General features: G+C 37.6%; 1 protein-coding gene across 2 annotated transcripts in view; it reads right to left on the bottom strand.

The window, feature by feature from the left end:
• The window catches only part of LOC128695093 (phospholipid-transporting ATPase VD), a gene marked incomplete at its 5' end in the record, with an annotated part of 81919 nt that overhangs the window by 18443 nt on the left and 37997 nt on the right, over nt 1-25479 (bottom strand). The window contains 5 exon segments of one of the 2 annotated variants that reach the window (XR_011392815.1): nt 2431-2755; nt 8337-8471; nt 8934-9121; nt 9307-9411; nt 18112-18269. Coding sequence is in view for 1 of the 2 variants with exons in the window: in XM_070091427.1 (XP_069947528.1) it covers nt 8337-8471; nt 8934-9121; nt 9307-9411; nt 18112-18269 (586 nt within the window). 2 annotated transcript variants of the gene reach the window in all.

Consider the following 25479-nt stretch of genomic DNA (forward strand, 5'->3'; position numbering starts at 1 on the left):
TATCAGTTTCAATACAAACCTACCTGTACAAACCCTGCATAATATAAATTATAACCCTATCTGTAATCACTGCTTATGTGTATGACCATGTCATGTCTAATATTTTTTAGATGGTTAGTGTTTTTAGTTGTGGGGTGAACACCAAGACTTATCAGCATCTCTTACTTAACCCTTTCAGGGTTTCGGCTCTACTAGTACGGCTTACGTCCCAAGGTCCTTGATGTACTAGTACTCATAAATTCTAGCGCCTTCATATCTAGTGAGAGAAAGCTGGAAGGCCTACATATGAAAGAATGGGTCTATGTGGTCAGTGTGCGTAGTATAAAAAAAATTCTGCAGCACACAGTGCGTAATGAGAAAAAAAAAAAAAAACTTTAACCGTGTTTTTGGATTAAAACAGCGACTTTGCACTGTATTTTCTTATGGTATTTATTGTTGTATTCTAGTTTTCCTGGTCTCATTTGATAGAATGGAAGACATATTACAGAAATTGAGACGATTTTGACTGGTTTTACAATGAAACTGAGCTCAAAGTAGCAGAAATGTTCAATTTTTACCGAAGTTCAAAAGTAAACAAATCATACTAAGTGTCCAATACACGTCAACTGGTGCGTCTAATATTCTTTCACAAGTGCGCCGATATTATTTATACCATTTCTACACTAACGCAGTAGTCTGCATAACAGTAAATCGTCTATTTTTTGTGAATAAAAATTCAAAATGGAAAGCAAAAGAATGTAAGAGGAGCATGGGGACATGAGTAATGAACAGAAAAAATGTTATTTTAGTGCCAGGAATGTTTGTCTTGTTTATTCTGGACCCTATTTGGAAATTAGCATCTTTTGAAATTTGTGTGAAATTGACAAAATTGCTAAATTGTGACCACTGTATTGGATAGTTGAAATTGGTAAATGGGTGGTTTCTTGTACTCATTCTATAGAAAAAATGGAGTTCTAGCAAAATAGGTATGATTTTTGTCAACTAGTACACTGGAATTGGCTGAAAATAGGGCTCAAAGTGGGCAAAATTGTCAATGCGTGAACATCGTCAAGACCGCTAACTTTGCGAGAGCATAATTCTGTAAGTTTTCCATCAAATTTCATACTTTTGATGTCATTATGATCGGGAAAAGATTCTCTATCTTTTCATAAGAATATATATATATATATATATATGATTCATATATATATATATATATATATCCATATATATCAATCTTTCATATATATATATATATATATATATATATATATATATATATATATATATATATATATATATATATATATATATATATATATATATATATATATATATATATATATATATATATTTATATTTATATATTTTTTTTTTTTTTTTTTTTTTTTTGAAATTTGGGGGACCCTGAGAACAAGTCTCTAAGAGGGCCTGTGGACCCTGAAAGGGTTAAAACTGTATACGTATGTATAAGGGTTAAAACTGTGTACGTATGTATATGTATGTAGATGTCTTTCCCAAAAAGAGGAAAGACACCTACATTCATTTAATCTCTGTACTTGTCTACATGTCATTGCAGGGGTCAGGTCTTAGCTCTTGCCAGGAATATGCTGACATTAATTCTGAAAATCATCTGGCTGCAACATTCCCAGCCCTCCTTTAAAGTGCAAGCATCGCTCTTCACATTTCGAAAACTCAAGTCTAGTCAACAAGTTTCCCCTGAATCCCTTCGTGAATGTTGCCTTGTTCACACTCCAACAGAATATTCATTAAAAAAAACACTTGCCTCCTTTAACTCCTACTTCACATTCACACAAACGTGTTGGATGCTCAAGCTCCTAAAACTTAAAAGTCTCCTTTACCCCCCCCTCCCTCCAACCATTCCTAGAATTACCCCTATTACTTTCCACTACATTTATACACCCTCTTCAGCATGCTCCCTCTCTGCATCATCTCTACAAGCCAAAAGCACTTCAACAACCCCTCCTCAGGTCTGCATTATACCCTTGGTGACCCCACACCAACTTTTAATTTCTACGCTCTAAATTCTCTGTATAATATTCACACACGTCACTCTCAAACAAAATATCTCCAATGCCGCAATATTAATTATTTTAATTAACCAAATAAAACTGGCAAAGGAAAATTCACAATGGTACATGGCTGTAGGAATATGTAAAAACCACTTAGTAAAAGTAAGTTTACCTTCCCTAAGCTTTTTAAACCATAAGCCCACTGCAAGCAAGAAATAAAAGTGCAAAATGTGTAAAGTAGTGAGGATTAAGTAAATATGAATATTATGAAAATAGTGTGCATTTTTAACATCTGTATGAAAACCAAGATACAAAAATTGCCAAAATACACTGTATAACAGGTGCATATAAACAATATGGTGTATGTGCAAAGATACTGTCAATGTAATTTTCTAAGAGAAAGAAGCATGCAACAAACCTGGTTTTAAGTCCTTCATGGCCAGAGAAGAATTCATTGGTGGCCATGGAAAACAATGTTAATCCATGAGTGCTTGTATATAGCTGAGTGCTTGTGAACATTCATAATTCATGGCAAAACATTAATAAGACTTAGACAGTTGCATACAGCACTATCGTACTTTAAAAATCCAACCTTTGTTAATCCCTTGAGGAGGAGAATTTACATTATCACCAATATACATGAACTTTCAATCTTCTCAATGTTCATGGGATTAAAACACGTGTGAATTAGCATTGTCTTCCAAATGACTGAAGAAATACATTAGATGTCACCATCTCAGCGCCTGTGGCAAGGAGGGTGTTAAGAGTTGAGTCAGTTGCTCCACCCAAAAAATAAAAATCCAAAAGCAAAACCTAAGAAGCTACATGCATAATCAAACGCTTTTTGTTGCTCAGTATCATTAACAGTAAACAAATATATGAAAATATATACAATATGTAGATCAATATGTTATTAGGAAATATTTTTTGAAAATAATAATGATCACATAAAATTATCTTGAGCTTTATTTAGAATAATGTTAACATCTTAAATTCCAACTTCCTATTCAGAAAAACTACTTAAATAAGAGAAGCAATTTTGCATGTTGTAAAAGAAAGAGCCCCGTCAAGACTGTACGATTCATACACAAATAATCCGTACATAGGAGAAAAAACTTATGACGACATTTCGGTCTGCCTTGGACTGTAACCAGTCACACACTAACGTGTTTTTGGTCCCACCCTCGTGGGCCATTTGCTCTCCTGCAGTGCTACTTTTTCTTGCCCTTAAACTTCATCTACTACTACTACTACTACTATTGCCTTGCTTCACTCCACTTTCTGTCTCTTGTGCCACTAAAACTACTCCTCTACTCCTACTTCCACCACCACCACCACTACTTCCATTACCAACATTACCTCTACCACTACTATCTCCACTTCTTTGTTCCTCCTCTCTTTGTCTCATCCCTGTCCTCCTCTCATATATACTCTGGCTCCCTTATCTTCGTATGTTAGTGTGTGACTAGTTAAATGCCCAAGTTGGATCAAAACATTGCCATAAATTTCTTTCTCCTATATGCGGGTTACTTGTGTACTGTTCCAGTCAAGGTATTGTGCCTTTTTGTTTTCTTCTGCAGGATTCAATATGATTCAGGCCTGCCTGGATCAAATTTCAAACCAAAAGCAGAAACTGTATATACATACAGTGCCCTCTGTGCCTGACATAAAATTTATTCACTGTCTCCCCATGCCATTTACCACCACCATATCTTCGTAATTAGTTATTAGCTATAATAAGCTGACCACTAATAATAATGATTTAACTAAACCATGACAGGTTGCCCATATGAGTCCCCAGGGGATTTTAAGTTATCACATGTGGTAGATCTAGGCTGTGCATAATATTTATTTTGTGGCTAGGAAGCAGTTAATACATGATAAACTTAGTTTGGTTGGTATAGCAAAGTTCATGCAGTTTAGACAAATTAAAACAGAAATAGCATTGGAGGAAAGCCTGGGAGGAAAAGGCTGAATTAAAATTCAAGAGGTATTTATTTATAATTTAAATTTGAGAAGAAAATATGGTCTAGGCTGCTCTAATAAGCAATGTTTGGCATGAACACTTATGTGTAAGGAGAAAAAAATAACCCAAATACATCCTACAGCCATAATGCATATTAACAGATCTTTTCAACATGCTGGCCATCTCACATTAGAAAAAATGCAATAACTATTTCTGTCTACATTATCTAGCTCTTATGCAATACAGAAAAATTATACTTCTTGGTATACAAGTATGCATTTGCTTTAAGTAGACTGTGTGGAGATCAGTGCCGATGCATAAATGGTACTAGCACATCTCTGCTAGTGGCTATATACCCTCAAAATTTTCCTAACAATTTGGAAACTGTTTCTGTCACACTTAACACTTGCTTCCTCTTCCTATTATTTTATTATTAACCCTTACCTGTCCAAACATAGACCTACGTTCACGTGCATAACGCTCCGACCTTTATTTTCTCCATTTGAAAGCATGTAAAAAAAAATGTATATCTACGTTTGGAGCATTACGCACGTGATCATAGATCTACGTTTGGACAGTTTAAGGGTTAAATTACATTTTTCTGGTGTCTAAAATAATAATGATTCAGGTTCTTTTATCATCTAAAAAACTTTTTCCACCTTACTTAAGATTATCAAACATCTCCTATATAAATACATAAGAACATAGAACATAAGAAAGAAGGAACACTGCAGCAGGCCTACTGGCCCATGCGAGGCAGGTCCAAGTCCCCCACCTGCCCAAGCCAATGCCCCAACCTAGTCAGGTCAGATCACATTCACTGATCTAATAGCACTGATATAACAGCATCTGATCTAATAGCACAAGCCAGTCAGGTCTAACTCACACCCACTCGTGTATTTATCTAACCTATTTTTAAAACTACATAATGTTTAAGCTTCTATAATGGTACTTGGGAGTTTGTTCCATTCATGCACAACTCTATTACCAAACCAGTGCTTTCCTATATCCTTCCTGAATGTGAATTTTTCCACCTTAAAACCACTGCTGCGAATCCTGTCTTGGCTAGATATTTTTAGCACGCTATTTACATCCCCTTTATTTATTCCAGTTTTCCATTTATACACCTCAATAATATCCCCCCTAATTCTATGCCTTTCTAGAGAGTGCAGATTCAGGGTCCTCAGTCTATCCTCATAGGAAAGACTTCTGACACATGGGATCTACTTTGTCATCCTCCTTTGTACGTTTTCCAAAGCATTTATATCCATTCTGCAATACGGTGACCAAAACTGTGCAGCATAGTCTAGATGAGGCCTAACCAAAGATATATAGAGCTGAAGAACAACCTGAGGACTCCTATTATTTATGGTTCTTGATATGAAGCCAAGGCTTCTGTTCACTTTATTGCAAACACTTATGCACTATTGTCTTGGTTTTAGATTACTGCTAACAAGAACTCCCAAATCCTTTTTGCAAACAATAATATTAAGATCTAAGTTATCTAGAGTATATGTGGCATGGTTTAGAACTTTGCATTTATCTATATTAAACTGCATATGCCACTTTCTCTCACCACTGCATCAATCTATTTAAATCTTCCTGGAGTGCTCTACTGTCCTCGTCAGAATGAATTTGTCGGCCTATTTTGGCGTCATTGGCACACTTGCTTATATTGCTATTTATTCCCTCATCTTTGCTGTTTAAGCAGATTGTGAACAGCATGGGGCCCAACACTGACTCCTATGGAACACCACTCGTGACACTTCCCCATTCTGATTTCTCCCCATTTATGCAAACCCTCTGCTGCCTATTTGCCAACCATGCCTCTATCCAGGAAAAAATCTCTCCCATTCCATGTGCCTTAATTTTCCTCAATAGTCTTTGATCATTACCATGATCTACCTCCTCAAATACTTTAGTGAAAAAAGCTAATAAATACGTAAGGCAGGAATGACCTTTTGTGAAACCATGCTGAGATTTGTTAATCAATTTATGCTTTTCAAGATGGCTACGAATTGCCTCGGCAATTATTGATTACATAAATTTTCCCACTATGGAGGTTAGGCTTACTGGTCTAGAGTTCGAAGCTAAGGACCTGTCACCTGCTTTGAAAATAGGTATCACATTTGCCATTTTCCACTCATCTGGTACTATGCCAGTTTGTAGTGATATGTTGAAAAGATTAGCCATAGGTTTGCTAAGCTCCTCTTTACATTCCTTTAGAATCCTTGTGTACAGTTCATCAGGGCCTGGAGATTTGTTAGGTTTTAACTTATTTATTTGTCTAAGGACCATGTCACTTGTGACCCTAATTGTGCATAGTTTATCATCATCTTGTTCTACATAATTTATTATTTCTGGAATATCGGTAGTATCTTCCTGTGTAAAAACTGAGAGGAAGTAAGTGTTAAAAATTCTACACATTTCCTTATCACTGTTGGTGAGCTGACTCAAGTAACTTTTGAGTAGGCCTATCTTGTCCTTAATCTTACTTCTGTATACCTGAAAGAATCCTTTTGGGTTAGTCTTTGATTCTCTTGCAACTTTAACCTCATAATCTCTTTTTGCTTTTCTTATTTCTTTTTTTATTTCTCTCTTTAACTGAATACTATATCTTAACTGCCCCTCTCCTCTTCTGACCAATGAGATGTTTTAATTTGTGATCACTTTCCCCAAGCTCAACATTAACCTCAAGATTATTAATTAGCGATTCCCTGCTGGCAAGAACCAAGTCAAGCAGGTTATTTCCTCTAGTTGGTTCTGTCACAAACTGTTTCAAAAAATAATCCTGAATCATATCAAGAAAGTCATTTGACTTTAAATTTCCTGTCAAATTGCTCCAGTCAATTTGTCTTAAGTTAAAATCTCCCAATAGCACAACAGTTTCATATGTAGATGCCTTACAAATTTCACCCCATAGAAGTTTACTGCACTCCCTGTCAAGGTTTGGGGGCCTGTAAATCACACCCAAGATTAGTTTTTCACGGCCCTCGAGAAGCTGTAACCAAACAGATTCAATGGTTGACGCTTCTAATTTTATATCTTGTCTAACAACAATTTAAATTGTCTCTGATATAATCACTACTCCACCACCCTTCCTGCTGACCCTATCAGTGTGGAATACATAATTTATAGTCTAATCATCCAATTTTATGGAAAAAAACTCAAGATTAAACCCTTTCACTGTCGGTGCTGTAGTGCTGAGGCTTGCAAGTCAGTGCTGGTGCCATAGTACTACACCAAAATTCTAGCGGCTTCAAATCTAGCGGGAGAAAGCTGGTAGACCTACATACGAGAGAATGGGTCTGAGTGGTCAGTGTGCACAGTATAAAAAAAAAATCCTGCAGCATGCAGTGCATAACAAGGAAAAAACCTCCATATTTTTGGTTTAAAATACAGACTCTGCGGTGTACTTTCGTATGGTATTTATGATCGTATTCTCGTTTTCGTGGTCTCATATGACAGAATGGAAGATATATTACAAAAATAGAGATGATATTGAATGGTTTATGGACTAAAAGTACCTTGAAATTGAGCTCAAAATAGTGGAAATGTTCAATTTTTGCCGATGTTCAAGAGTAAACAAATCATGCTACGCTTCCAATACATGTCAACTGTGGGTCTAATATGCTTTCACAAATGCACTGATATTATTTATACAATTTTTTACAATAATCCATTAGTCTGCATAACAGTAAATCTTCTATTTTTTGTGTGCATAAAAATTCAAAATGGAAAGCAAGCGTAATATAAGAGGGGGCCTGGAGATGTGGACTAATGAACAGAGAAAATGTTATTTTAGTGCTAGGAATGTTTGTATTGTTAATTCTGGACCCTATTTTGAAACTGGCCTTACTTGAATTGTGCATGAAATTTGAATTTGCCAAATTACCAATTTCTGATCACTATTGGGTAGTTGAAATATATAAATGGGCGGTTTCATGTACTCAGTCGATAGAACAAATGGAGTTCTAGTGAAACAGCTATGAGTTTGGTTGATTGGAACAACGAAACTGTCCGAAAATAGGGCTCAAAGTGGGCAAAATCGCCAATGCGTAAATATCGCCGAGACCACTAACTTTGTGAGAGCGTAATTCTGTATGTTTTCCATCAAATTTCATACTTTTGGTTTCATTACCATCAGGAAAAGATTCTCTATCATTTCATAAGAATTTTTTTTTTTTTTTGAAAATTCTTCGATACTGAGAGCAGTTTGTGAGCAGGGGTCTCGACAGTGAAAGGGTCAAAAGACATTGTGACTAACAAATATAAAGCTCTATAATCATTCATATAAGTAAATGATTGTGATGTAAAGGATCTGAAATTACAAGCAAATTCAAGGGGAGAACACATACCTATATACAGATGAATCTGAAGTTGATCGTGACCAGGAAACCATGAAGTCTTTCTGTTGAGATCCTTTATTGTCTATTAAGGCTTGTGTTATGTCATCAGGACTCATAGAACAGATAACAGCACGAACTACAAACCTTAAGAGAAACTACTTTTAATACCGTGAATAATGCTCTTTAATAAATAAATATATAGCAATGCTAAAAAGTAATTAAAAGGCGTGTTCATTTTTCTGTATAGTATATAAATACTGTATTATCAGAGTTAACTACTACTGCATCCTTAAGTATCTCACTAAATTAAGTCCTTGTACAGTGCTGTAAACATGTATTTTTTCATTGTAATATAACAATTAAAAATATTTTTAACCTTAATTTAGTAATGGTACTGCTTAATTTTTAGAAAAATTCCTATGCTCCAGTTCTTGGATTCACTTTTAACATTCTTACTTGGTTCTCTGTTATAATTTATCAATTTCCAATGTAAAATGTACATCTTTATCAAATTATAATTTCTCTCCACATACAAAACACCAGTTAGTGAATATTTTGTAAATACAGTAACATTTACCAATAAAATAAAAAATGTGGGTTCCTTACCTTGGCAGGACTGCAAGTGTAGCAGTAAGGATAATAGTTAGCCAATGCAAGGGAGATCTCAGAGCATACGCCAACTCGCCATACTGGCTAGGTTCCCCTAAGCAGGCAACACAAGTCATGGTGTACAGAACACCAAAACCATAGAACATTATGAAGGACAATACTAATCCAAACACAAGAATCACAGTCTGGAAAGGTTAAAGTGCATCACACATGGAAAAACTAAATTCTTATTAAAACTTTATAGCCAAAATTGTATGCTAATCTAACATGCATTTAATTTAGTTTTAGCAGCAATTTGCAAAGATTACAACAGAATATAAACTGAGATAAATTAGTATGCATACATTCATAAAAATATTAGTAAACTCACCCATGATTTGGTTTCAATGGCAATATGCAATGATTGTGCAATAAGACAAGCATGCGTGACAGTCATGCCAAACTGGTACATCCCAGTATTTGAATCCTCATGGAGCTGTTAGAAATATATAATACATTCATGAGATACAACAAATAATATATGTAATTACAAACTGGCAAAATCTGGAGGAAGGGGGAAAAAACAGCAGGAAATAGAAAAGAGATGGAGAGACAAAGGAAGGACTTGCAGTATAATGCAGTCAACACTAGTATATCCATGTCCTAAGCCTAACAATATCAATGCAGTCTTCTTAAATATGCAGATCCTTTATACTTATGCATCAGCAACAGTTTTGGGAAGTGCCAAAAATTAGTGGAAATGCCAAATTTTTTCATTCACTAAAGTCAAGAACATACATTTATTAAGAATGACTGATTAATTTAATGATTAACTGACAAACACCTAGGGAATTAGAGAAGAGCAAAGAAAACTTTTTTTAATTACTAGCCTTAGAAAGTCAATAACCTAAGAGAATTTGAGCAGTGTGGCTTATTTCCATTGTGGTTCTTATATCCTCTTCCCTAGAATGAGAGCCACAACTGCTGACTAACTCCAAAGTATCTACTTAACCCTTAAACTGTCCAAACAAATTTATGTTCACATGTATGGTGCTCCAAAAGTAGATCAAAGTTTTTTTACACGTTTTCAAATGTAAAAAAAGAAAAGAAGATCTATGTCTTTTTACATACTTTCAAATGTTGAAAAAAGTGCATTAAGTACAAGGATACCTGATCAAATGTCTTTTCCTTCAATCTTAGTGTGCTATAATTATATTAATATTGCCACTGAACTCAAAGCAGCTAGCATACTGCACTGCTGGGTAGCCAGAAGGCTCCTAGATACACAGCCAAACTCCATACCATGTTGAATGCCCAGCTTCTCATCCAATTAGCCAAGTTATGCAATGTTGGGTTTGATTAGTACTTGGATGGGTGACTGCCTGGGAACACCAAATACAGTTGGCATTCATTTTTTAAGGTATCCCATGGCTTAGTTGGCAATGCAATTGCCTCACACTGAGTGTCTGTGGTTCAATCCTTGGCATGGGTGAAAATGTTTGGCATGTTTCCTTACACCTGCTGTCCCTGTACATCTAGCAGTAAGTAGGTACCAGGGTGTTAACTGACTGTTGTGGGTCACATCCTAGGGGTACAAGATTAAAGGGCCCCAATGGAAATAAGAGTGTCCACAATGACTCACTGACTATTAGGTTATCCTGAGTGTCTAACCCTCCAGGTTAAAAATCCAAACAAATCTTATCTAAGACCCCTTGAAGCACCATTTATTTGTAAAGCAGACCCTTGAATAACGCAGTAGTTACATTCCTGAAAGTGTGTTACACAAAATCATGTTCAGCAAATTCAAGAACACTGGGAAAAAAAAAGGGTTGTGTGCTAAGGACCTATAAAGATGCCAAACAAGAAATTTAAGAAAAAATATTTCACATAAAATAATAAAATTTTTGACACGTTACATTGTAGATATCATTGTTTGCAACCAAATCCTAAATAAAAACTTAAGTTACTAAATAAATTTACTTAATAAGGTCCAGGGGAAACTGGTATTTGATGCAGTACACAACCTATTCCTTCCAGAGAAAATGGAAATGGCATTCCATCCAGAGAAAACTGAGCTAATATGCCACCAATGACTATTATACATTTAATACACAGTCATACCAGTAAAAAAAAATTGCAAAAAATGTAACTGGAAAGAATTTAACTCTATATTAAATTCTTTTTTTTCTCTTTCTTGTATATATAGAAGTGTTTGGAGGGTGATAATTAATGCTACTAGGCCAAAGTCTGTCTCTTACTGATAATGGTCTAAGATAAATGGTGGTGTATTCTGTACATATAGTGAGTTAACACAGTATATACCCAGGATGAGGCATTTCTACTTGTCAATTAATGTAGGTTTTTGTCATGGCTGAAGATATGATGCAAACAGTTACTTATATGTTAAATACATTTTTAATAAAATACTTTACAGCAGAGAGGAAAAACTGGCACTTTGGTTAAGTTAAAAAAATGAAATGTATGAAAATAAAGATGTCACAACTAATACAAAAATATCATGTATGGATAAATGAGTCAACTTTTTTTTACAAAACTAGTTTCAGAAAATGTAAATTACAAAATCGGAAATCCCTACAGGTATTTAATTTTAAGCAAACTTGGTTAAATATTAGAAAATACTGCAGTAAGACACTGTCACAATGCATATTCATTAAATTATTTACTTCTGTGGAATAAACGAATACAGTTTTATTAAATGAAGAGTTAGAGGTATTGGGAAGATAGAGAGAATATTTTGAGGAATTGTTAAATGTTAATGAAGATAGGGAGGCTGTGATTTCGTGCATAGGGCAAGGAGTAATAACATCTTGTAGGAGTGAGGAAGAGCCAGTTGTGAGTGTGGGGGAGATTCGTGAGGAAGTAGGTAGATTGAAAGGGGGTAAGGCAGCTGGGATTGATGGGATAAAGATAGAAATGTTAAAAGCAGGAGGGGATATAGTTTTGGAGTGGTTGGTGCTATTATTTAACCCTTTCAGGGTCCGTCCCGTAGATCTACGGCTTTACGTTCAGGGTCCAAACCGTAGATCTATGCCATGAGCTCAGCTCACTCTGATAAACTGTGAGTGGTACATTTGGGCCTAGATATGAGAGAATACATCTATGTGGTATGTGTGCACCACATAAAACAGATCCTGCAGCACACTGTGTATAATGAGAGAAAAAAACTGAAATCATGATTTTTCGATTAAAACAGCGACTTTGCAGTGTTTTTTCGTATGTTTTTTATAGTTGTATTTGCGATTTCTTGGTCTCATTTGATAGAATGGAAGACATATTACAGAAATAGAGATGATTTTGATTGGTTTTAGCACTGGAAATGGCTTGAAACTGAGCTCAAAGTAGCGGAAATGTTAAATTTTTGCCGATATTCAAGAGTAAACAAACGACCTCACACATCTAATACACGTCAGCTGGTGGGTCTAATATACATTCACAAATATGGTGATGATATTTATACAATTATTACTGTATTGCATAACAGTAAATCTTCTATTGGAATATTTTGAACTTTGTGTTAAATTGGCCAAATTAACAATTTCCAATCACTTTATTTTGTAGTTGAAACAGTTGACTTGGCGATTTCTTGTGCTCAATCGATAGAATAGAAGTAATACTAGTGAAATAGCTAAGAATTTGGTTGATTGGAATAATGTAATTGGCCTAAAATGGGAGTCAAAGTCGGCAAAATCGCCGATTCGTAAATATCGCTGACACATCAAAATTCGCGAGAGCATAATTTCGTCAATTTTCCACCAAATTTCGTACTTTTTGTTTTATTACCTTCACAAAAAGATTCTCTACGATTTCATAAGAAAAAATATTTTTTTTTTTTTGAAAATTCTTGGACACTGGGGCACCACTTCAGATTTGGGCCTTGGACCCTGAAAGGGTTAATAAATGTATGGAAGAGGCAGAAGAGGGGTTGTTGAGGTGGTTTGGTCATTTAGAGAGAATGGATCAAAGTAGAATGACATGGAAAGCATATAAATCTATAGGGGAAGGAAGGAGGGGTAGGGGGTCGTCCTCGAAAGGGTTGGAAAGAGGGGGTAAAGGAGGTTTTGTGGGCGAGGGGCTTGGACTTCCAGCAAGCGTGCATGAGCATGTTAGAGGGAATGGAAGAATGTACCTAGGGATTGGCAGAGAGCATATTTTCATAGTTCCTTTGCATAAATTGGCAGGGATATGGGGTATATGCTTCTAAACTGTTGTAGAGTGCAAAAATTATAGGGGAGAGGGTAAGTCTGTTGAGTTCCTTTATACATAAAAGAGTGTAGTCTGTTGAGTATATGGTAGAGTCATTATTGAAAGAATTAAGAGTAAGATGTAGAGTAGGATAGCAGATGAACAAGGAGGCTTTAGGAAAGGTAGGTGGCGTGTAGACAAAGTGTTTACAGTGAAACGTATAGGTGAACAGTATTTAGATAAGGGTAAAGAGCTTTTTGTGGCATTTATGGATTTAGAAAAGGCATATGACAGGGTGGATAGGGGGGCAATGTGGCAGATGTTGCAGGTGTATGGTATAGGAGGTAGGTTACTGAAAGCAGTGAAGAGTTTTTACGAGGATAGTGAGGCTCAGGTTAGAGTATGTAGGAGAGAGAGAGATTATTTCCCAGGAAAAGTAGGCCTTAGACAAGGATGTGTGATGTCATCATGGTTGTTCAATATATTTATAGATGGGGTTGTAAGAAAAGTGAATGCTAGGGTCCTGGCAAGAGGTGTGGAGTTAGAAGATAAAGACTCAAACACAAAGTGGGAGTTGTCACAGTTGCTCTTTGCTGATGACACAGTGCTTTTGGGAGATTCTGAAAAGAAGTTGCAGAGATTGGTGGATGAATTTGGTAGGGTATGTAAAAGAAGAAAATTAAAAGTGAATATAGGAAAGAGTAAGGTTATGAGGATAACAAAAAGATTAGGTGACGAAAGGCCGGATATCAGATTGGAGGGAGAGAGTATGGAGGAGGTGAATGTATTCAGATATATGGAGTGGATTTGTCAGCAGATGGGTCTATGAAGGATGAGGTGAATCACAGAATTGATGAGGGGAAAAGGGCGAGTGGTGCACCTAGGAGTCTGTGGAGACAAAGAACCTTGTCTGTGGAAGCAAAAAGGAGAATGTATGAGAGTATAGTTGTATCAACACTTTTGTATGGGTGTGCAGCATGGGTGATGAATGTTGCAACGAGGAGATGGCTAGAGTCAATGTGTGGTGTGTATATAATGCAGAGAATTCGTAGTTCGGAAATTAGGAGAAGGTGTGGGATTACCATAACTATTATCCAGAGGGCTGAGGAGGGGTTGTTGAGGTGGTTCGGACATGCAGAGAGAATGGAACAAAACAGAATGACTTAGAGAGTGTATAAATCTGTAGTGGAGAGAAGGCAGAGTAGGGGTTGGCCTAGGAAGGGTTGGAGGGAGGGGGTAAAGGAGGTTTTGTGTGCGAGGGGCTTAGATTTCCAGCAAGCGTAAATGAGCATATTTGATAGGAGTGAATGGAGACAAATGGTTTTTAATACTTGACATGCTGTTGGAGTGTGAGCAAAGTAACATTTATGAAGGGATTCAGGGAAACCAGCAAGCCGGACTCCTGGAGATGGGAAGTACAGTGTCTACACTCTGAAGGAGGGGTGTTGCAGTTTTATAACTGAAGTGTAAAGCACCACTCTGGCAAGAGAGTGATGGAGTGAATGGTGATGAAAGTTTTTCTTTTTCGGGCCACCCTGTCTTGGTGGGAATCGGCCGATGTGTTAATAAAAAAAAAATTTTTTTTTACTTCAATGGCCATCTCCCACCAAGGCAGGATGACCACCTAAAGAAGAAAACACATTCAGCATCATTCATTGAATCTCTGTCTTGTCTGGAGTGTGCTGACATCACAATATAGATTACCCTCTGACTGCAACATCCCCACCTCTCCCTCATAGTGCATGACATGGCCCTTCCCACCTCAAGAACTAAGGCCGGCTAATTGGTTTCCCTGAATCTTCTTGTAAAAGTTAGCTTGCTCACACTCCAATAGCACGTCCACTAAAAGCCATTTAGTTTCCATTCACCCCTATCTGACATTCACAGAGTCTTCTGGATGCTCAAGCTCCTGAGCTCAATCACTTTTACCCCCAGCCTGTAACCATTCCTGAGACTTATACACTTGATGATCCCCCATTGTCTTTTAACCCTTAAGCTGCCCTTAACATACTAAGACATCATGGGAGTCAAGTGTTCCTGATGTACAGTAGGGCCCCGCTTTACAGTGTTTTGCCTTATGGCATTCCACTAATACGGCGATGTCAAATTATGACCAAAATTTGCTATACGTTCTCCGTGACCACATCTATTATTTCAGGAAACTTTCCAAAATTTCAAGTGTTTTACTATTGAGTATTTTATATGTACTCTGATAATTATACTTATGTATACCTGTACCTAAATATACTTACACACTGTGCTGGTGTGCAGGTACACATTAAAATCGCTAAGAGTCTCTATTCATGACACCAATAGTACGTAATAATCATCACTCTAGGGCACACTAAATGTCTTACTTTACATTACTATAGACATTTTCATTAATCCATCTATGATATTTTCCTCAAAATTATATATGAAACACGTTACATAGCATATAAACATGATACACACACTCACAGAATAAAAATTGACGTAAATATGAGATGTTTACAAAGTGGCTGTGTAGGAAGTGTTGGAAGAATTACGTTTTCTCTAGTCAAACACTGGGGGATAACTGTAGAAAAATATTCCTTTCGTATGCCTTCACTCTATATATAGCAATTCATGACCCTTGTGGGTTTAGTGCTTTTTTATTATGATATCATCATCATCTTCATTCACTCTAAAAATGGTGTGTTGCATGAGAATGGGAGTATTGCTGTTTGTTTCTGTACAAACTTGTACACAATGTAAGAGTATTTGTATTGTGTGGTAATTATTATTATAATAAAAAAAATACTGTGAGGTAAAAGTTTTACAAACTCTTACAAACGTACATGAATGAACTAAGAGTAGACACACACTAATACGCATTTATTTCGCCTGACAAAGTGATCGCCCACCACCTGTTTAGTTTGTGTTCTTACACTGTCTGAACTCTGTATCTCGTTCTCTCTCTCTCATTTACTCTTTCGTTAACTAGTTGGCTCTCACTGACGATGGTGTCTAAGCTTAGCTGTGATAAAAAGAGGAGTCATAAGCCTCTTGCTTTAAGTGCCAAGTTAGAGGATGATGGTGTGCCATTCTGATTTTATTCAACAAACACCCTGCCACTCACCTCTCACACATTAATATTAATATTTTAAGGTAAGTAATAAGTGTACTCTGTGTGTATCTTACCTTTTATTGTGTTTTTAATGCCTATTTCTATTGCTAACTTAATATAAGTTAGTGTAAACTCGTTGTCTGGCATTTATTGCATATTTTATATGTGCTCTGATAATAATACTTGTGGACTTGTGTGGTAGCCGGGTGGAGGAATAACATATGTTTTCTCTGGTCAGGCACCAGAGAAAATGTGTATGAATCTGCGTTTGGCCCAGCCACTCCCCACTCCTCTTCTGTTTACAATTTTCGGCATGAATTATTCACTACTTCTCCCCTCATTTATGATAGTATTTGAAGGTAGTTGTTAGAAACGATTAAATTTAGCGAGCAAGGTATGTCAATGCTAATAATATGGCTCTGGGCCACAGTGTAGGTAGCTGGTAGGTGTAGCCCAGGGGGGCTACACCTACCAGCTACCTACACTAACTTCGTACAAATAAATACTGCTCACCTCTCTTCCTACATTAAGACAACATATATTTTAACGTAAATAATGAGTGTACGGTATGTGTATTTTAACACTCTGGGCTGTTTTAAATATCGTATATTAAGTACGAGACAGGGAGCCAGGGCTACCTACACCTGACTTCCTACAAATAAGTACTACTCACCTCTTGCCCTACATTAAGATTACAAATACTTTAAGATAAGTAATGAATGTACTGTGTATGTATTTTACTTTGTGTTTTTACTGCCTAGTTCTATTACTAACTTAATGTAATTTAGTGTAAACTTGTTGTCTGGCATTTATAAATGGAAAAAATGGTGTTATGCTTTCCAGCGATAGCCTGGAACCTAACCTGCCGTATAAGTGGGACCCTACTGTATTACTACATCATAGTACATTCAAATTTGCTACTAGTAGCAAATTTTGGCCTGTGTAGTGGGTGTACACAGTATTAAAAAATCCTAAATCAATCAGCACATGATGGAAACAGCTAACCTCTGACCCTGCATTTGAGTTAAAATAGTAAATTTGGGTCATTTTTGAGGGTAGCTTGTGTGATTTTATTAGCCGTTTCTTGCTACAAACAGATAAAATGGAACACATGCTAAAGTAGGTGAAAAGATTCTGGTTGGCTTTAGGACCAGAATTGGCCCGAAATAGGGATCAAAATTGTTGAAACGGCTGTTTTTGGGTAATTTTCCTCAGAAGGGTACGGGCCTCCCTATTCCCTTTGGTCTGTTTTATGTCCAAGCATTCTTGATTATGGTTTATTTACTGAGAAATAAAGAAAATATTTTTTTTTTGTTTGATGACAGATTCAAAATGGAGGGCAAGTGTTATATTGGAGAGACCTGAGGACTTGATAAGTGAAGAAAGAAAGATTGCTTTAGTGGCTGGAATGAATACAGTGTTTGTTTCGGAGTCTGTTTATAAGCTGTAATTTATTGAAAAATAGCAAAATAGCTAGTGTGCCTCAAAGTATGCAAAATCACTTTTGTGTAATGTGGTCCATGACTACCAACTTGGTGCTTGCATAATTCCATGTGTATTATATACAGAACATAAAATTTGGGGTTTTTGGTGTCATTACTTTTTAAAAAAAATTCTCTATCATTTAATTTTTTTTTCCTAGAACTTGTGGACACAAACAAGGATTGCAATTTGAGGAGTGAAGACAGTTTAAAGATTAAATTCTACACTGCGAATTCGCTTAATGATAAATGATATTCGCACTACACATTGCTCTCGAACATGGCATCTCTACTGCCTCTAACTGCCTCCTTGATGGTCAATTATTCAGCAACAATTATGAGTTTCATTCATTATTCCAATACTAAAAATTAATCAGGCATTATTAGCCAACCCTTTCTACAGTTTAAAATAAATCAAACTTACGACAGCAGAAAAGAAGAAGAGAACAATGGATTGGTAAACAGCATCCAGGATATTGACCCAGAAGGAGTGAGGTTTGTAGAGGCGACCTTCCCGTCCCTGGACATATAACCGTGGTTGGGCAAGAAGTACTTCTGCTGGTGCATCCTTATCATAGATCCCTGTTCAAAATATTTGTTATATCTTGAGTGTTCTTTATAGAAAAGCACATTAAACATGTCATTACCAGTTACCAACATATTATATGTTCTTTGGCTTTGCAGTACAGTGGTACCCCGAGTTTCGTACAGCTTACAACTAGAACAATTATGTAAGTGTATTATTGTAAGTGCTTTTGTAAGTGTATTTTAGGAGGTCTGAAACTGTCTAATCTAATTTACATTATTCCTCGTGGGAACAAATTCGTTCGGTACAGGCACTCGAACAGCCTTCTGGATGAAATTAAGTTTATAACTCGAGGTACCACTCTATATACAAACCCCTCTGGGTTTTCTTCTATTTTCTTCTTAATTCTTGTTTTTGTTTCTTTCCGCTTATCTCCATGGGGAAGTAGAATGGAATTCTTCCTCCGTAAGCCATGCATGTCATAGGAGGCGACTAAAATGCCAGGACCAAGGGGCTAGTAACCCCTTCTCCTGTATATATTACTAAATTTAAAAAGAGAAACTTTCATTTTTCTTTTTGGGTCACCTTGCCTCAGTGGGATATGGCCAGTTTGTTGGAATAATACCACTACTACTAATAATAATAATTCAGCAATACACCTTTGTCCCACCATGATCTGCTGGAAACTTAAATTACACATTAGCATAAATTAAACAAGTTTATGATTAATGTACCTACAAAGATGGTTGCAGTACTACCACTCCTAATGTGGTAAATTTTACTAGAGTGGCAATACAAGCATTAACCCTTTGACTGTTTCCGACGTATAAATACGTCTTACGAGCCAATGTTTCTGACGTATTTATACGCACAAATTCTAGCAGCTTCAAATCGCGCGCCAAAGGCCTGGTAGGCCTACACGGGAGAGAATGGGTCTCAGTGGTCGGTGTGCACCCTGTGAAAAAAATCTGGGACCTAGCGGTGCATTGTGGGAACGCCATGTTGTCAGTCCATTTTCACCATGCCTCTCGGTAAGAAGTTCCTCACTCCTCGGCGGATTGGAGGTCTTTTGTTCCCAAGTGATAGCTCTAACAGCGATGAAAATGTCAGTGACAGTGAATTCAAGGGTTTTCAAGTGAGTGTTACCGAAAAAAGTGCCCAGGATAACGTAAATAGTGACGAAAACCCAGATGACCCACAACCTTCGACCTCTGGTGCTGTGCCGGCTTGTTCACATTCACCTTCGCCTGTACCAGGACGAAAGAGGAAACTATTTGGTCGTGTACAACACCCTGATGATAGGAGTGATAGTGATAGTGATAGTGATAGTGATTTCAAGGTCATTGAAAGCAGTTCTAGTGACAGTGAGAGTGAATATTCCCCAGTGAAGCGCCAGTATGTACGACGTAGCATGCGGTCTGGTAGTGTTTCATATGTTGTTCCAAGGGGAAGGAGAAACTCTGGGAGCACATCCCGTGGCCCAACACCACGACCTGATAGTGAAGATGACGATATTGTAACGATGGGTATGAATGGTGACAGTGAGGGAGGAGGCAGTGGTGGTGATAGTGAGGGTGGCACGGCCCATGTGGCACCATCACCGGGCCACGCTACTAGCCACGCGGCTGACTCAGCAGAACAACCAGCCTCACCCTACCCCACACTGCCACAACCTGCATAGCCACAACCACGGTACAATATCCAGACCCCACCAGCAGACCGCATCTGGGATTGGCAGGACGGTGACGAGTTTGTTCCCAGTCCCCATGACTTTGATGAAACACAAAGTGGAATAAAGCCATCTTGTCCACTTGGGAACAATGCCAGTGAACTGGACTGCTTTGAGTTATTCTTCGATGAACCCCTGATGGACATCATTGTCAGGGAAACCAACACATACTGTGAATACACCATGGCAAATACAATTCTCTCACCAAAATCACGGCTACACAAGTGGAAGGAGACAACTGTGGCAGAGATGTACCTGTTTTTTGCCACAATAATGCTTATGCCACATGTGTATAAGCACACTGTCACCACATACTGGACAACAGATCGCCTGATTTCAACTCCAGGTTTTAGTGACATTATAGGTGTCAATCGTTTCCTGATACTGTTGCGTATGTTACACTTTTCAGACAAAACCAGGCCTGACAGAAGCGACAGGTTATATAAGATAAGAAATGTGTTTATGTACCTGAAACAAAAGTGCTGCATGTATTTTTATCCCTTCAGGAAGCTTGTTATTGATGAGTCCTTGATTTTATTCAAAGGAAGACTCTCATTCAAGCAGTATATACCAAGCAAGAGGAAACGCTTTGGTATAAAGCTATTTGTACTGTGTGATTGCAGAAGGGGTCTTGTTTTAGATATTATTGTGTACACTGGCAGTAATACTTTGAGAGATACCATGAAGTTATTGGGTATCTCTGGTGATGTGGTTCGAACAATGATGGAACCATATCTTGGTAAGGGGCATATGTTATTTACTGATAACTGGTACACAAGCCCCTTACACAGTGATTTCTTGCGAGTGAACTTGACAGACGTGTGTGGCACAGTGCGTGGTAATCGCAAACATATGCCAAGGTTCGACGCTGGCACTCGCAGAGGTGAGGTGCAAGCCTTTGCTGCCAATGACATCATGGCATTTCGGTGGCATGACAAACGTGATGTCACATTGTTGACATCAGTTCACACAAACGAAATGGTACCCAGTGGCAGGGACAACAGAGAGACCCATGAACCCATTCTAAAGCCTGCAGCTGTCATGGACTACAACCTCAATATGCGCTTAGTGGACAAATGTGACATGCAGATTGGGTTTGCAGACTGTGTACGCAAGAGTTATAAGTGGTATATCAAACTTTTTTTCCATCTTGTTGATATCTCTATGCTAAATGCTTATAACATATACAAGTTGAAGACCAACAAAACACCAAAATATGGTGAATTTTGCCTGTCAGTAATCAGACAAATAATTGCAAAGTACAAAGGAGCAACTCCTGCAATAGACCAGCGCCCACAGACGTCATCTCGTTTGAGGCCTGGTGATCACTACCCCATACAACTGCCTCCTACTACTGCCAAGAAAAATGCTCAGAAGAGGTGTTATGTATGTATGCATACCACAAAACGCCCACAAACACGCAGAGACACTCGTTTTATGTGTGAGGAGTGTGAAGTGCCCCTCTGCATATACCCATGTTTCAAAGAGTTCCACAAGCTGCAGCAGTTCTAGGAACGTGCTTAGTGACTCTACATATGTATATATATTATGGAACAATAGTAATAAACATTGTTTTGTATTGTTTGTTTGTGTAAACAAAGTGTATACACAAACTAATAGTGATAAAGTTTGTTCTGTTATTGTGTTGTAAATAATGAGTGTATATTTGAACAATGCACCTTACATTGGTCTCACAGGCCACATAAGTTACCTGGAAAAGAAAAATATTGAAAAATGCAAGAAACCTTTGAATTAGAGTAAATAATAGAATACCGGGTGGGCGGCAGTCGCCGCTGTTGCCATACGCACGTCGATTTCTGCAAACTTTGCGGCTCTATATCTCGGTAAGTACTGATGGCAAAAATTTTTTTTTAGGCTTAAAACACTAGTAAAAATATTCCTAACATTTTCATAAGAAAAAATAATTTTTTTTTTTTTCGAATATTTGGCGACATAGAATGACAGTTTCAGAGAGGGCCCTGAAACAGTCAAAGGGTTAAACACAATGCCAACAGTGACTACCTGGTAAACTATTTTTCGAAAAAAGTATTCTCTTAACCCTTTCAGGGTTTCGGCCGTACTAGTACGGCTTACGCCCCAGGGTTTTTGACGTACTAGTACGCCTAAATTCTAGCGCCCTCAAATCTAGTGAGAGAAAGCTGGTAGGTGTGGTCAGTGTGCGCAGTATAAAAAAATTCTTGCAGCACACAGTGCGTAATGAGAAAAAAAAACTTTGACCGTGTTTTTGGATTAAAACAGCGACTTTGCACTGTATTTTCGTATGGTATTTATTGTTGTATTCTAGTTTTCCTGGTCTCATTTTATAGAATGGAAGACATATTACAGAAATTGAGATGATTTTGACTGGTTTTACAATGAAAAGTACCTCGAAATTGAGCTCAAAGTAGCAGAAACATTCGATTTTTACCAAAATTCAAAAGTAAACAAATCATGCCAAGCGTCCAATACACATCAACTGGTGAGTCTAATATTCTTTCACAAGTGTGCTGATATTATTTATACCATTTCTACACTAATGCAGTAGTCTGCATAACAGTAAATCTTCTATTTTTTGTAAGAATAAAAATTCAAAGTGGAAAGCCAAAGAAATATAAGAGGGGCCTGGGGATGTGACTAATGAACAGAGAACTTGTTATTTTAGTGCCAGGAATGTCTTTCTTTTTTATTCTGGACCCTAATCGGAAATTGGCATCTTTTGAAATTTGTGTGAAATTGGCAAAATTGCTAAATTCTGACCACTTTATTGGATAGTTGAGATCGGTAAATGGGTGGTTTCTTGCACTCATTCGATAGAAAAAAATGGAGTTCTAGCGAAATAGTTATGATATTTGTCGACTAGTACACTGGAATTGGCCGAAAATAGGGCTCAAAGTGGGCAAAATCGCCAATGCGTAAACATCGTCGAGACCGCTAACTTCACGAGAGCATAATTCCCTAAGTTTTCCATCAAATTTCATACTTTTGGTGTCATTATGATCGGGAAAAGATTCTCTATCTTTTCATAAGAATTTTTTTTTTTTTTTTAAATTTGGGGACCCTGAGAACAAGTCTCGAAGAGGACCTGGCGACCCTGAAAGGGTTAATTTTGTCCAAGCTGAAAAAGGTCCCAGTCAGTCTGTGCAATTAAATCAGTGTTGCACATGTATCGGTATTTATTGAACAACAGTCTTTTTAATTATTAATGTTATGTTACGTTATTAATGTTATGTTATGGAGGGATATACATGTATTGTGTATTTTTATACATATACACAGTGGACCCCCGAGTTTCGTCAGCAACAACTTTTGTGAAATCCGACTTTCGGCAAGTTTTTTCGGCAAAATTTAGCCTCGCGGTTCGTGATTGGACTTGTGATTCAGCAACCGTCTGGTACCCATCCGCCCATCACCACGCACACAAAGCCAGTCTCCCACACCATTCACACTCAGTGTGCCATTGTTTATCAGCAAGTGACCATCACCCTGTGGGCTCATACAATACATTTCATAATAATCCATTGCTTTTGTGCTTGCAATTGCTAAATAAGTCACCACGGGCACAATGAAAGCTAGTGCAAGCCCTTTGGTAAAGAAAGTGAGGAACACAATCAAATTCAAGAAGGAAATCAAGAGAAGGATTATGAAGGGTTTGGGGCTGACCCTAAGGAGCCTATGCCAGTTGTGGAATCTATTGTGGCATTGGGGAAGTCCCTGGGGTTGGAGGTGAGTGGCAAGAATGTGGAAGAGTTGGTGGAGGACCACAGGGAAGAGCTAACCGCTGAAGAGCTGCAAGAGCTTCATCTGCAACAGCAAGAGACCACAGCTCAGGAAATTGCTGCAGAGGAGGAGGAAGAGAGATGGAGGAAGGTGCCTTCTTCAAAGATTAAGGACATCTGTGCAAAATGGACCAAAGTGCAAACATTTATGGATGAACTTCACCCTGACAAAGCTGTTGCAGGCCATATTGGCAACATGTGCAATGACAGTGTTGTGTCCCACTTCATACAAATCTTAAAGAAACGCAAGAAACAGAGCTCTCTGGACAGATATTTTGTGCAACAGGGGTCCAGTGACTCAAGTTGTTCCAGTGCCAGTGTCTTTAAAAAATAAAGAAGGGAAGTAACCCCAGATAAGGACTTGGTACCTGAAGTCCTAATGGAAGGAGATTCCTCTTCCAAACAATAGTGTACACCGTCCTCCTATCCCCTTCTCCCGTCTTCCATCCACCCAGAAGTCTTCAGTAAAGGTAAGTTTAATGTTATTATTATTTTACATATGTATGTAGAGAATAGATCAAAGTAGAATGACATGGAGAGCGTATAAATCTGTAGGGGAAGGAAGGCGGGGTAGGGGTCGTCCTCGAAAAGGTTGGAGGGAGGGGGTAAAGGTGTTGTTGTGGGTGAGGGGTTTGGACTTCCAGCAAGCGTGTTAGATAGGAGTGAATGGAAACAATTGGTATTTGGGACCTGACGATCTGTTGGAGTGTGAGCAGGGTAATATTTAGTGAAGGGATTCAGGGAAACCGGTTATTTTATATAACCGGACTTGAGTCCTGGAAATGGGAAGTACAATGCCTGCACTCTAAAGGAGGGGTTTGGGATATTGGCAGTTTGGAGAGATATATTGTGTATTTTTATACGTATATACTTCTAAACTGTTGTATTCTGGGCACCTCTGCAAAAACAGTGATTATGTGTGAGTGAGGTGAAAGTGTTGAATGATGATGAAAGTATTTTCTTTTTGGAGATTTTCTTTCTCTTTGGGTCACCCTGCCTCGGTGGGAGACGGCCGACTTGTTGAAGAAAGAAAAAAAAATATATATATATGTACTTGATTACTCATTGTTTTCTGTATGCAAATCTTTATTTAATTTGAAAAAAATATTTTAATTTAATATTTTTGGGTGTCTGGAATGGATTAATTTTATTTCCATTGTTGCTTATGGGGAAAATGGTTTCGCCATTCGGCAGACTCTGGAACAGATTAATCACGAAACTCGGGGGGTCCACTGTACTTCTAAACTGTTGTGTTCTGAGCACCTCTGCAAAAACAGTGATTATGTGTGAGTGAGGTGAAAGTGTTGAATGATAATGAAAGTATTTTCTTTTTGGGGATTTTCTTTCTTTTTGGGTCACCCTGCCTCGGTGGGAGACGGCCGACTAGTTGAAAAAAAAAAAAAAAATACTTTGACAAATGATCCAAAGAGGATCACTTTGAAATACAACACTAACATTATACACCAGAAAAAGCAATCATAAGAGTAACAAAGAAAAGATACCTAATAAAACAATCCTGTTATCAGACAACCATGCAACCCTAAGTAGGTCAGATTCTAAAAAGTTAGCTATTTCAAGTGACAGGTATTTATACAGTATATGGCACTGTACTGTACCGCACAGTAAACCAGGAATCCTACTAAACTCTAAAATGAAGCAAAGAAAGTTGAAAACAAAAATAATGATTAATTACCAAATACAATAAATGTATTTAACCCTTAAACAGTCCAAACAGATCAACGTTCAAATTCGTAGTGCTAC

This window comes from Cherax quadricarinatus, chromosome 35, assembly GCF_038502225.1.
Source record: "Cherax quadricarinatus isolate ZL_2023a chromosome 35, ASM3850222v1, whole genome shotgun sequence".
Taxonomy (NCBI): Eukaryota; Metazoa; Arthropoda; class Malacostraca; order Decapoda; family Parastacidae; genus Cherax; species Cherax quadricarinatus.